The sequence below is a fragment of the Setaria italica genome, chromosome V (genome assembly GCF_000263155.2).
Source record: "Setaria italica strain Yugu1 chromosome V, Setaria_italica_v2.0, whole genome shotgun sequence".
Classification (NCBI taxonomy): domain Eukaryota; kingdom Viridiplantae; phylum Streptophyta; class Magnoliopsida; order Poales; family Poaceae; genus Setaria; species Setaria italica.
In genome coordinates, this window is record NC_028454.1 from 27,850,982 (window position 1) to 27,863,895 (window position 12,914).

At 48.6% G+C, this 12,914-nt stretch overlaps 1 protein-coding gene across 1 annotated transcript; it reads left to right on the forward strand.

The window, feature by feature from the left end:
* The first annotated feature begins 10,475 nt into the window (after positions 1-10,475).
* On the forward strand, positions 10,476-12,499 carry LOC101775704. The gene is made up of 5 exons (XM_004969047.4): positions 10,476-10,655; positions 11,421-11,556; positions 11,646-11,727; positions 11,893-12,009; positions 12,181-12,499. The coding sequence occupies exons 2-5, from the start codon at positions 11,438-11,440 to the stop codon at positions 12,229-12,231; spliced, it is 369 nt and encodes a 122-aa protein (XP_004969104.1). The 5' UTR covers positions 10,476-10,655; positions 11,421-11,437; the 3' UTR covers positions 12,232-12,499.
* The last annotated feature ends 415 nt before the right edge of the window (positions 12,500-12,914 follow it).

The following is a 12,914-nucleotide window of genomic DNA, read 5'->3' on the forward strand; positions in this document are numbered from 1 at the left end:
AGGATTTTCTTGGTGAGAAGGCTGAAATCTGCTGATTTGCTGATTTTGGGTTTCATTTTAAATTCAAATTTTCCACTTTCTCTGGACAACAACATTTCATTTATCTTCTCCATAGTCCATATTTCACCAATGTCCAAAAACATCTGCTCACTTACAAGAGAAATTCTCCAGAAATTGGCTCCAAAGTTGTGTACTCAATATCATTTTCAGACTTGCGCGTTTTCGGACGATGCATAGTAACTTCATCGATTCCATTGTCGATTGTATTTCTGAGAGCTCTATGACTTGATTTAGACTTCAAGATTCATTCCTTTGAGTTCTAAATACTCTCAAGACTCGATTTCATATTTTCACCAAATTTATCCAAATTTGAAACTCCAAATTACAAATTTGGTCGAATTCGGCTCAAATTCGATTTTGGCTCAATTTACCTTCCTTTAATCCAACTTCACCATTAGCTTCTTAATGTCATACTTAAGTTGTCATTAACACCGGGTGTTACAGTAGCTGCTTCTTGAAACACTCCTGGATTGCAAGTTGATAAGTAGCGCCTGCGTTCTTCAACTTGAAAGACATTGTTGTGTAGCAGAAAGCTCTGTATGGCGTGATGAACGCAGTCTTGATGTGGTCTTCCTCCTTGAGAGCTATCTGGTGATACCCCGAGTAGCAATCGAGGAAATAGAGGAGTGCGCATCCAGTTGTGGAGTTGATGACTTGATCGATCCTAGGGAGCCCAAAGGGATCCTTTGGACAGTGCTTGTTGAGGTCTGTGTAGTTGACGCACATCCTCCGCTCATTGTTGTTCTTCTTTCGCACCAGGATAGGATTAGTGAGCCACTCCGGATGGTAGGCTTCTTTTATGATACCCGCCGCGAGTAGTTTGGCCAGCTCTTTCTTGATGGCTTCCCTTTTGTCTTGGGTGAATCGTCGTAGGCATGGCCTTTTTGGTGTAACTGTTGGATTCATGTTGAGTGAGTGCTCGATCAATTCCCTAGGCACCCCTGGCGTGTCCACTGGTTTCCACGTGAAGATGTCTCGGCTGGCTCGAAAGAAGCTGATGAGCGTGCTTTCCTATTTAGGATCCAGCCCTGTGCCAATCATGCTTGTTTTGGAGCAGTCACCAGTCTCAAGGTCAATAGCTTTGATGTCTACTTCACTTGCCATCTTGACCTTAGTTGCCCCCGACTTCTTTTCTGGATTCTAGAGCTCTGACGGGGACAGCTTTTTTGGATGCGGTGAAAACTTGCATCATCGAGTTTAGTACTTGGGTAGTTGCTGCGAACTCCACGGCTTCTGTGTAGCAGTCATACGACCTCTTCAAGTCTCCGTGCAGAGAGAGTACTCCCTTGGGTCTTGACATCTTGAGTACTAAGTACACGTAGTACGGGATGGCCATGAATTTGGCTAATGCTGGTCTTTAGAGGATGGCATGGTACGATGTTTCGAAATCCGCTACCTCGAACCAGATGTATTCTGTCCAGTAGTATTCTTTGGTCCCAAAGGTAACTGGCAAAACCACCTATCCGAGGGGTACAGCTATGTTGCCCGGGACGATCCCATGGAACGAAGAGTTCGTTGGGGTGAGCATATCGGTAACATCGAGGCCCATCTTCTTCAGTGTCTTGGTGAACAGGATGTTGAGATCGCTACCGCCGTTGATAAGTACTTTAGTAAGTCTAGTGACAACAAGGTCCAGGACGAGGAGATACCATCCTCAGTCTGAGAAACTAGTCCATTGGTCCTTCCTGGAGAAGGTAATTGGCACCTCGGACCATTTGAGGAATGTTGGCATCGCAGGTTCGATGGACATTATCTCTTGAAGAGTGAGCTTCTGGGACCGCTTAATAGTAATACCCGGGGTTCTGCCGAAGATGACATTGACGATGTTGGATGGGTTTTGTAACTTACCAATGTCACCATTGTCTTCGTCTTCCTTGGCCTTGCCCTTGTCTTTGGTGCCAGATGGCTCTAGCAGGTCCTTCATGACTCTTTGTAGACTGAAACAATATATCGCAAAGTGTTTGTGGTATGGGTGTCATGGGCACTGTTTCTTTAGGAGCTCGTTGAATGAGGGCATGTCTTGATTCTTGCCACCACCTTTCTTGGACAACTGCGAAATTGTTATCCCAGTATTGTTGGGACGATCGTTGTGGTTCTTGTCGTTGCGTTGGCCATTGTTCTGATTGTTGTTGTTCGGGCCCATGTTGCGATTGGACTCGAACCTTTTGATCTCTTTGTCTTCTTCATCTGTCCATGTTTGTACCATGATCTTGAGAGATTTGACATCAGCGGGGCATCTTCTGCCGAAGTCCTGGTACATCTGGCGGTCGTGGAGGCTGTTCTAGAAGCAGTCTATAACATCGCGCTCCATGACATCCACGATTGTGGCCTTCTTGTTGAAGAAGTGACATAAGTAGCTCCGCAGGGTCTCGCTTTCTTATTGTTTAACTTGAGACACGCTGCATTTCCCTTGCATAGTTGTTGGTGAATGTTACCTTGAGGTCCTTCCACGAGTCGATGGAGTTCTTATCCAATGATTCGAGCCATATGAATGGCGCCGCCTCCATGCAGATGGAGAAGTAGATGACTTTGGTGTTGTCGTTTCCCCAAACTGCTTGTACTAACAGCAAGTAGCACCAGAACCATTGGGTTGTGTCTTGCTTGCCATCATACTTGGTGATGCCCAAGGGTTTGAACTTTTTGGGTAAAGTTGTCCTCCACACACATCTGGAGAAGGCCGGGAATCCATCGGTATCATCCCCTGGGTGTTCGACTTCTTGTTCACACTCGCGGTGTCGTCCATCCATGATGGTACGGGCATCACGGCTGGCGTTGATCTTGTTGTGGAGGTCTCCTATTGGGCATCCAGGCTCTGGGTTAGTCCCACATTGGCCACGGCCTCCCGAGGGTCCTGCCCGACTACCTTCAGCTCCAGCTTGGCTTGGTCTGGTACCTCCGAGTTGACTTGGTCTGGACGGAGGGCCTCTATGGCTGCTTCCATGTTGACTTCGCTGGGATGGGAAGCGTTGGACTAACTGTATCGAATTCTGCTGATTGAGTTGCTCGTACGTGAGTTCCGCCAATTCATCCAACTATCTTGTGTACTTGGTCTGAGGCATCGCGCAGGTGATGAGATCAATAGACACGATGGTAGCTAGGGGAGTACGATGCCGACACGTTTGAACTGCTTCAAAGGCATTATACAAATTCTGCATTGGTAGGTCCACTGCAAGGTGGCGGCGGCGCTCTGCTCTTGCGATGTTTCTTGCTCATCATCGAGTTCTTTGAGCTTCGGTCTCTTCTCCAACAACATTGGCGGTGAGCTCATCCGACGAGACGTCATCCGGGTGATGGTCATGTCGTGGGTTTCTATCCCGTTACTCTTCTTCTTCGTCCTCTTGTCCAATAATGGCAACGAAGAGTTCTCGCTCTGGGGAGTGGCTTCCCGAGCTTGAAGTGATGACCTCCACGGTGCCACCTACCTCGTAGATGGACGACAGAGGAGTTCCCTCTTGGTACGGGAGAGTATCGAGGTAGGCGATGAGGCGCGCATCGTCATCTTTGGCAAGAGTGGGTGGCTTCATGTTGGGCCAGTAGATGAATCTACATTGGTGAGTTGATGTGATTACCAGACCCTGCTGCGGACTTGATAAAGGAGTCTCCTCGTCCGAATCCGAGTAATAGTCGAAGTCCTCGATCATATCCGTATCGGATTGTGATCTGGACAGGGCAGCCTAATAAATAGTGGTCGTGTTGCGGAGTTCGAACGAGAATCGACTCGAGTGGTAGTCCGACTGGCACGATGGCTTATGTGTCGGCTCGTGAAAGTCAATCCGACGGGCGGGAGAAGTCGAGTTGAATTCGGACTCGTCCCCCCAGCCTCTGACTAAGTCAAAAATTGAAAATTCATCAAAATTCTCGACAAGATCCTCCAGAGTTTGGCGCTTGAGCTTCATGGTTTGCTGCTTCTTCTCCGGGGTCGACGCAATGTGGCAGTGGAAATTTCCAGCGCCGTCTACGACACAAACCTAGGAGCCGAAGACAAACGTCGCGCCTGCTTCCAACGCAACGATTGGCTTGATGATGACTTGTGCCATCAAGTTCACCAGTGGATTCTCGGCGACGTCCCATACCTGGCGCGCCAGCTGTTGGTGTTTAAACCCGGCAACCTACCGAGGGGGGTGCCCGAGTTAGAGTTTTGGTTAGTGGGGCTCATCGAGATTAGGAACTCGAAGGTAAACGCATACACATGATTTAGATAGGTTCGGATCGCTAAATTGCGTAATACCCTACATCCTGTGTTGGTTGGATTGAATTGCTTTGGAGGTGGTACCTGCCTCACCTTATATTGCCGGGAGGAGTTCTACTCTTATTACAACGAGTACTTTCCTAATCCTCGACTAGTTCCTATCTTTCTATATAGACTACACCATCCTGCATCATGGTCTCTATGTTAGATGTGTCTCAGTGTCCAACCCCATATTTAGGACTATCCAAACCTTCTGGTGGACTCATGGATGTATGTACGATAGGGTTCTCCTAAACGGCATATCGAAAATTCGGATTCAACATGGCCGAGGACTACGGCAGGGAGACCCGCTCTCACCACTACTTTTCATACTAGCAATTGACCCACCACACCGACTCCTATCAAAAGTAACTGATCTAGGGCTGCTCAGCAAACTGGGAGGACGGGTAGCACGATTCAGGGTGTCCATGTACGCCGATGATGTGGCAATTTTTCTCAAGTCAACTCGAGGTGACATTGAAAACATGACGGCAATATTGCGGTCCTTTGGGACAGTACCAGCCTACAAACAAACCTACAGAAAAGGAGCGTCATGCCAATAAGCTGCAGTAACATAGACCTTGACAACATTCTTGCGTCCCTTCCGGTCTTAGAACAAGATTCCCGCTCAAATACCTTGGATTGCTGCTATCAGTGAAACGACTCAAGAGAATGGAATTCGAACCCTAGTGGAAAAGGCGGCGGCAAAAATATCCGGGTGGTACGGACGACATCTAACCAAAGTAGGGCAGACGATCCTAACCAAATCAGTGTTGTCCAGCCAGCCGGTCTACCTCCTAACGGCCTTGAAGACGAATCAAGAAATCCTCGAAGAGCTCAACAAAATGTGCAAAAGATTCCTGTGGGCAGGTGATAGCGCTCTAATGGGAGGAAAATGTAAGGTCAACTGGATCTGAACTTGTCTTCCGAAGAAGAATGGAGGACTTGGAATCCTAAACCTTGAACGCTTTGTGAGAGCGCTTCGAGTGCGATGGCTATGGCATGAATGGACATCACCACAAAAGGCTTAGATCGGCACTGAAACCTCATGCAACGACACCGATCGCCCGCTCTTCGCAGCATGCACAACAATCATGCTGGGGAACGGAGAAAAAACAAGCTTCTGGCATTCGGGGTGGATACAAGGCCGTCGGCCCAAAGACATTGCACCGAACCTGTACAGGATCTCAAGGAAAAAAGAAGAGGACAGTGGCGAAGGCGCTCAACGACAACATCTGGATCAGAGACCTAAACCTTAGAGGTGGTGTAACGACCGACCCCTAACCTTTCCCAGTTAGGTTTGATCTCAGCCCTTAACCTCAGTCAGTTGTTTTGTTGACCGCACCTAAGTGCTCAGTCTTCCGCCAGTCCCGACCCCTGAGATCCGACCCCTACCGCTTCGTTCCTTTCCCGACCCTAGCAAGTTCAGCCCCCCGTCGGATCCTGCTGATCTTACTCACCCGTCCGATCTATCCACCGGTGGACCCGCGAGATCTTTTTCAGATCCCCCGCGCCAGCCGCACTCGAGTTGCATGGCCGCCCTCAGAGTCTTCCTGCCGCGTGGCTCGTCTTCTCCGAAGCCATCGCCCAGTTTTGTCTCTGGCGAGGAACAGAGTTGGTTCCCGCGCCCTTTTTCCCCAATGGCAGCGGAAGCCCTCTGCACCCCTTTCTGCAGACTCTCGTCTCCCGCGCCCATCATCGCGATACCAGATCCCGGCCCCGAAGACCGATGTCGCCCGTCTTTTCCATCCCTTCCAGCAACAGTTGCGCCGCCCGGTCGTCGCTACACGACGATTCCCCCACCGCCAACCCCGACCGCGGCCGCGACAGTTCCTTTTTCCCCCGCTCTGTCAGAACCGCCCGACAATCTGTTGTTCCGCGCTCTCCCCCGCGCCGCGTCCGCTTGTGCTCCCACCTGTGCGCCCTCGATCCTAGCGCCGTTTAACCGGTCGCTTCTATCACCTCTTCCGCACGACGACGCCCGCTCTCCGCCAAAACCCAACCACCGGTCTACCCGCGCCTACGCCGCCCCGACGGAGTAGCGCAATGATCGCTGGCGTCACCCCCGGAGTCCTGCAGCACCGCCCGGTTTGCTCAATCGCCGCCACGGCAGAGCACTCCATTGCTTCTCCCCGGCCTTCGCGCCGCTCCCCTCCTCTCTCTCCGCGACGTTTCCGTTCCTCTGCTCCAGCAACTATAAAAGGAATGCCCCCGTCGCCGGAGTTTCCCTCCGCCTTTGTTGCCTTTAGCCTCCTCTAGCTCCCTGCTCAAGCTCCTAGCGCCACCCACCCAGTTCTTGAAAAGTTCTTCTCCCAGTTCCTTCTCAGTTCCTCCAAGTCACCCAGCAGCTTGCTCCTTTGTGCTGCGTAGAGCTCTCTTGTGATCCGCAAGAAGCAACGCCGCTGCCGGAGCATCGCCAGTCTTAGTCCCTGCTCGAAGCTTTAGTTCCCCGCCCAAGTCTGCCTCTTCCCGACCCCAAGCTTTCCTTTCAGGAAGAAGGTGAGTGCCGACCCTAAGTCCGCTTCGCCCGACCCCTCCTATCCGCCCGACCCCAGTTCCGTCTCGTCCGACCCTATCTGTTCGCCGACCTTTGTCCGCCTCGCCCGAGGGCTTGGCTGTGATCTTTTCTTCAACTCGAGGGTGTATGTGTAAAACGTGGGAACCCTTCAGCACCTACGTCTGAGGATCCCAGTTATTACCTCCTCTAGTTCAAGGATCAGACCACTAGTTCCCTTCCTACCCTTACCTGTTGATCATCATCAGCTCTCTCAAACCGCTTCAACCTCCTGCTCTTGGTCGCAAGTTTCTGGGCTCAGGAGAGCCAGTGTTGCTGTCAAATCAAACGTTTAAGCTAACCCTTGCATTGCATTCGTGTAGAGCTGCATCTCGCTGACGGCTTCTACGAGCTGCACCCGGCGCCCGAAGAAGAGGCTGTAGCCGAGATCCTGCCCGCGGAAGTCGAAGCCGCCCCCGAAGTCGAGCAGTTCCAGCCCTCCTTGTTTGAAGGCAAGCCCCGGTTGCATGAAAATCCTACGTGTTCTTGCCAAACTTGTGCATGCCTTCCGAATAGCATGTTTGTGCATTTACGTTTAGGAGTTGTGTGAAACCCTAGATACATGACTTAGTGACCCTTGATATGAGCACTAGTTGTTGGACCGAGTAGCTGCATTGCTTAAATAGGAGACGGTAAAAGCCGAGTGATTTCCTATCACTCGCGAGTTGTAGGAGTTGCATGTTTACTCTCTGCTACAACTATAAGGACGGTGGACGGGGCAGGGTTGGGTAAAACTTTGGTGGTCGGAAGGTTGCCCCGTCTGTCTATGAAAACTTGCTAAGGCCCGACAGTGGTGGTGTTCGTGATCAAGTGTTTGAAAGTACTAGCCTCATACTTAGTATGGGATGAGGAAGCCTAGTACCTGATTGAACCTAGACGTGAGCGGTCGCCCCATTGTTCTTGGAACGGAGTTTCCCCTGCTGGTTGTCGCACGTGGTGGCAAAGCGTGGTCACAGAACGGCAGAGACCGGGTCTGTGGAACCTTGCACCAAAGGAAATGGGCCCGACACGGGTTAGGGGATTGATGGGGAAGGCCGACACAGGAAGCGACCTCCGGGTGCGCGGATGTCGTGGGGCTAGGTTCACCATGCATGGTTAAAGAACTCGAATCGATTCGTCTGCCTCTCACAGTTTGAGATTTCTTGATCGCTATGTCACCCTGAGTAAATGAGGAATCTGATAATGGCAATGTTGTTGTTTTATCTACACACTTGATTGGCTCGATGTTTGCTTAGAATAGGTTGCATAACCTAGACTGGTAAGTAAATCTAGAACCGGAGCTAAAACTTGAAAATAGGTTACTTAGTGCTTTTGGCAAAACAAACCCCTCAGCCAAGAAGCCTTGCATGTCTAGTTGGAAGAGTAGTTGGCTCCTCCCCGGTTAAGTCTTGTTGAGCTTAGTAGCTCAGCCTTGTTGTGGCTCCTGTTTTTCAGGTGAAGTTGCAGTTTCCGACCCCTCCTTTGTTGGCGCTTGGCCGCCCCAGCTTCCGCCAGGCTGGACGGTCGAGTGGGACCCCTCCTCGGACGGCGAGGAAAGGACTCAGTGATGTTCTGGTTGGCCTCGCCCGAACATCCGACCCCGACGAAGTCTTCCGCTAGTTTTCTCTGATGTTTTCTTAAAACCTTGTAAAACTCTGATGCAAATTTTGTTATGGCCGAACAAATCAAGTGAGATTTGCTTAACTCGGTGGACTTGTTGTATTCTCTGTAACCGCTCACCCTCGTGTGGGATTGCTGAACTCGATCCTGTTTAAGTGGTTAAATCGGATGAAGTCCGACGGCGCTTCGTGTTGGCTTGAGTTAACCAGGGGTGTCGCATGTTAGGCGGCTAAACTCTGATTAATTAAGCTAATCCGAGGTGGTTCCGCCACAGGTGGCCTCACCACAACTCACCTCGCGGAGTTTGTTACACTATGGAGTCTGCTATGCGCCATCCATTTAATCCCCGATCAACAAGATCGCATCGTCTAGAAGCTTACAGCACATGGTGAATACACTGTCACATCCGCATACAAGGCACAGTTCATCGGCTGCACAAAGGTGCCACGGAACGCTGTGCTGTGGAAAGCTTGGGCACCACCAAATGTAAATTCTTCGCATGGCTTGTCACCCAAGATCGAATATGGAATTCCGACAGACTAGCTCGCAGAGGATGGGATCACTCACCATCATGCCCACTATGCAGACACATCGTGGAATCGACCCATCACATTCTAGCCGAGTGCAGATACACGAGGCGAATATGGAGCCTTACCGCGGAATGGACGGCGCAGCCGACAATACAACCCCAACAACGACGCCCAAGTGAGAATGTGGCCCAATGGTGGAACAACATCACCACGATCCCTTCTGTTTCAAGAAAAGCGATGCGTAGCCTGGCTCTTCTAATCACCTGGGAGATATGGAAAGAGTGGAATGTGAGGGTTTTTAGACACCAAGAAACCTCTTCAACGGCCCTAATGGCAAAGATCAAAGACAAGTCTGCAGCGTGGGCATCGGCGGGCGTGAAGGACCTTGCCATCTTGATTACGCGCCTGTAATTTTTTCCTTTTTTTCACCTGCTAGCGGTTGTTTCTATCTTCTCTGGCAATAAAATAGGCACATTTCCGTGACCATTCATTAAAAAAAAGCGGTTGCGAATTCAGAGACACGCCAAGCGTACAGGCACAAATACAAGCGCAGGCAAAAGCAAGTTCCTCAGCCTCACCAAGCTAAGTTCAAATGATATGGGTAGAGTCTAATGTTGGAACGCAAAACTGGCTCTACTCGCTCTTTCTGCAAAGGAAAAATGCTAAAGAAAAGGAAACGAACTTGCTAAATCTTGCACGGCTCGTAGAGAATCTACAAGCAAAATTGTTCGGTTGTACTCTTCATCGTACGTTACAAATATAATGTGCGGATCACCAGCGACGATCCGGTGGGCAAGCCTGCGTTTTATGCAACTTTTGTATCACGACTAGATGATTGGCGCTAGTATTCGGTGCCTTCAACCAGTAGGTTTGCAGAATGCGTTCGTTGCTCTCAATGTCATTGTTTTTTCCTTCTATTTTTCTCGTTTCCCTTGGGATGCACTGTATCGATTTATTTTTGAAACGGGATCTATGTAAAATTATGAATATCTATATACTCATATATGTTTGATAAGATCCAATTTAAGCATGGTTCACGTTGTCTTGGTCTGCGATGTATAGAAGACTGTAAATATCCAAAGAAAATACACCGTCGCACGACAAGGTTTCAGAAGCGCTTGATTATGCAGTCAGTTAAAAACTGCTCGTTCATACTTCTCTTAATACCTTGATCTCACAAGATTCGATCACCATTTTGAATGCGATACTTTGAATCGTTTCATATGGATATGAAACCTTTGCGTTCAAAATAAATGACTACTTTGTTTTTTAGGGAATTTGGACTATTTTTTTCTTAGAAATTCGACGGTACTTCATACTAGTCAGCACTCAGCAGCACCAGCTGGTGCAAAATTTGAACAGAAGAAAAACAGCAGAAGACACAAACACGGCCCTTGGGGGGAAATGGCCCATATACTAAGCCGTCCTTTAACAACACAAGGGCCATTCACGTCCACATCGGCCTGGCCCAATTTGAACTCCAGCCCATTTCGTTTCGCACGTTGGCGCTGCTCCATTCTCTGTGGCCTCTTCGCAATTTTGATTTGCGTCTGCTCACTCGCTCCTCCACGACGAGCTGACAACCACGATCGTGGCGGCGGCGGCGGCGGCGGCCTGCGAGTTGCTACGCTACTGACCTACCTAGGGGGGACGCTACGCCGCACAGACGCCGGAGGTCTTTTTGGTAGAGTCTCTTTCCCCTACTTCCTTACCTCCTTCGATTCGGGACCAAATTTGTACCTGTGGGAATATAGAGCTGCGATTCTCAATTAGCTTGGTGAACTATAGTATGGTGTTATCGCCTTTCGCTTGGCTCTTTTACGAACTTCAATGGTTCTTAGGTGCACGTAGTGTTAAGGTGTATTGTTCTGTGGAGTTGGCTGGGGGCATGCAGGGAAGGTGTTTGTGGAAATGACAGAATGGGATGTCTATTTTCGGTTCCATGTAGGGCTTTGCCATGCTGGGATTTTCTTGAGTTTTGAGATGTAAGAAGCACTGTAGTCATCTGTGCTTCATATCTAATGATTCTGAGGGTGAATAGGTTGACTAGTGCGCAACTGTCTATCACCATAGGTTTGATGATGTTAAGCTCGATACAAGTTCTTTGCTTGTTAGTGTTTGTCTGTTAAAAACCACTTTGCGTTCTCCAAGAATCCAGTGTGATGAGGAATGAATGCATATCATGAAAGATCACTCAATAGACTATGCTTATATCATGTTCTTCATTTGCCAGGATTTATTTAGCCACCCTGCCCTTCTCGATTTTGTCCACCAATTAAGTTATTGCTATACACATCCTAAGGATTTGTGCTCTTTATAAGCAGATAGCCACTCTAAAATGGTGAAACTTGCTGACTGCTGCAGATGACATTATTTTTTCAGCTGATAATTGTGTATATTTTTGTCAGTCAACTGACTTTTCTTGTTTCTCTCTTTGTCCTTGCACCAGCATCAAGCTGCTGTGAGATGGACATCTTTTATCAATGCAAGGATATCATCAAGATCCAGAAGTTTCGACGTATAGCGTCCTATGCTGGATTTTACTGCTTCAGTACCCTCATTACCTATGCCTACACAAGCAACACGTATGTCACAGCTGAATCACCTCTCTTGTACATGTTTACAGAACTCCACGCTTCTTGTTCTTAGTATTTCCTGTCTGAGCTTATTGTAGGACAAGGGCTGGGATTTCTAGAGCTGACCAGTACTATGCTTCCTACCCTGCTGGTACTGAATTACTAACTGATACGGCAAAGGTATGGATGTGGGTGCTGAAATTTGTTTTGATTATCTATAACCACAAATCTATGCAAGTCTGAATATATAGTATCTAGATGTCAGAAGTATCAATTTCGTTTCTCTCATGTATCAAATGATCGCTTATGGAGCAGTAATGTTTGATTTCATCTGGTTGTTCACAGCTTTACAAGGCGGCATTAGGTAATTGTTTCGAAATAGATGACTGGGGCCCAATAGAATTCTCCATCATGACAAAGCATTTTGACCGGCAAGGCAAACCACCATATGCCTACCATGCTGTAAGTTCTAATTTAACTGCCCTCTTGCCTTTCATTTAGTGAATCCTATAATCATGCTTAGCGTTCGCAGGTTTTTATTTTATCTGGAGAAAACACTTTTGTCCATATTGATCTGAATATCGCTTCCTGTGACTATTTGCATGCCTTATATCTACGTCTACTTTTTGTCAGCAATATATGGCGCACCTCCTCTCTCATGGGCAGCTCGATGGAAGCGGTTAAACTCATGACGTGTTTTACTTGAAATTTGGGAGGCTCAACTGTAGTTCCTAGGTTAAAGCATTGTAATACTGGCATCCTCAGTAAAATGAGGTTGCACTGGATTGTATCTTGTACGAAAGGATGTGTTGCTGACATGTTGAGCATAGCTGGCTCGTGAAATGATGTCAGAATTGCAAAACACAGCTAGATTCCGAATTTTGGTCCAGTGTACCAGTCTGTGCGAGTATTTCTGTGAAGAAAAAGAAGAGCATGATACTGCCCAGTTGTACCATTGATCTTGCCCTTTGGGCCATTTTACATTATGATCTTTGAACTGCAGTACGTACGTGGCTCTCGGAGTGCCAAAACATTGTTGAGCAGCCCATGTGTCGCCTAGGAAGCCACCTGTTTCTTGGCAAGTTGGCAATTGGCATGCGTGCCTGCGAGTTAATGCGCAGTCGTCGTTCTAGAGAGCTACGCGTACATACTTGGTCATGAGGTACAGTGGTTCTAGAGAGCTACGCACACGTACATGCTTGGCCACGAGGTAGCTTGCATTCTTGAAAATAAGGACAACATAGCGGTCGCAAACTCGCACTGGGCCCGTTCTTTCTCCCCCGTTTTACTGCTGCCTGCTGGTATAGATGCACACAAAAGGCGCAAACCTTCAGGCAAATTCACGAGATAATTTCGAGTAATCATCG

What these genes read in the sequence shown, in the direction of transcription:
- LOC101775704 (XM_004969047.4), top strand. Translation starts at nt 11,438, where the DNA reads ATGGACATCTTTTATCAATGCAAGGATATCATCAAGATCCAGAAGTTT. An exon ending in TATGCCTACACAAGCAACAC is followed by an intron (nt 11,557 to 11,645) that starts GTATGTCACAGC and finishes AGCTTATTGTAG; the next exon opens with GACAAGGGCTGGGATTTCTA. An exon ending in CACCATATGCCTACCATGCT is followed by an intron (nt 12,010 to 12,180) that starts GTAAGTTCTAAT and finishes ACTTTTTGTCAG; the next exon opens with CAATATATGGCGCACCTCCT.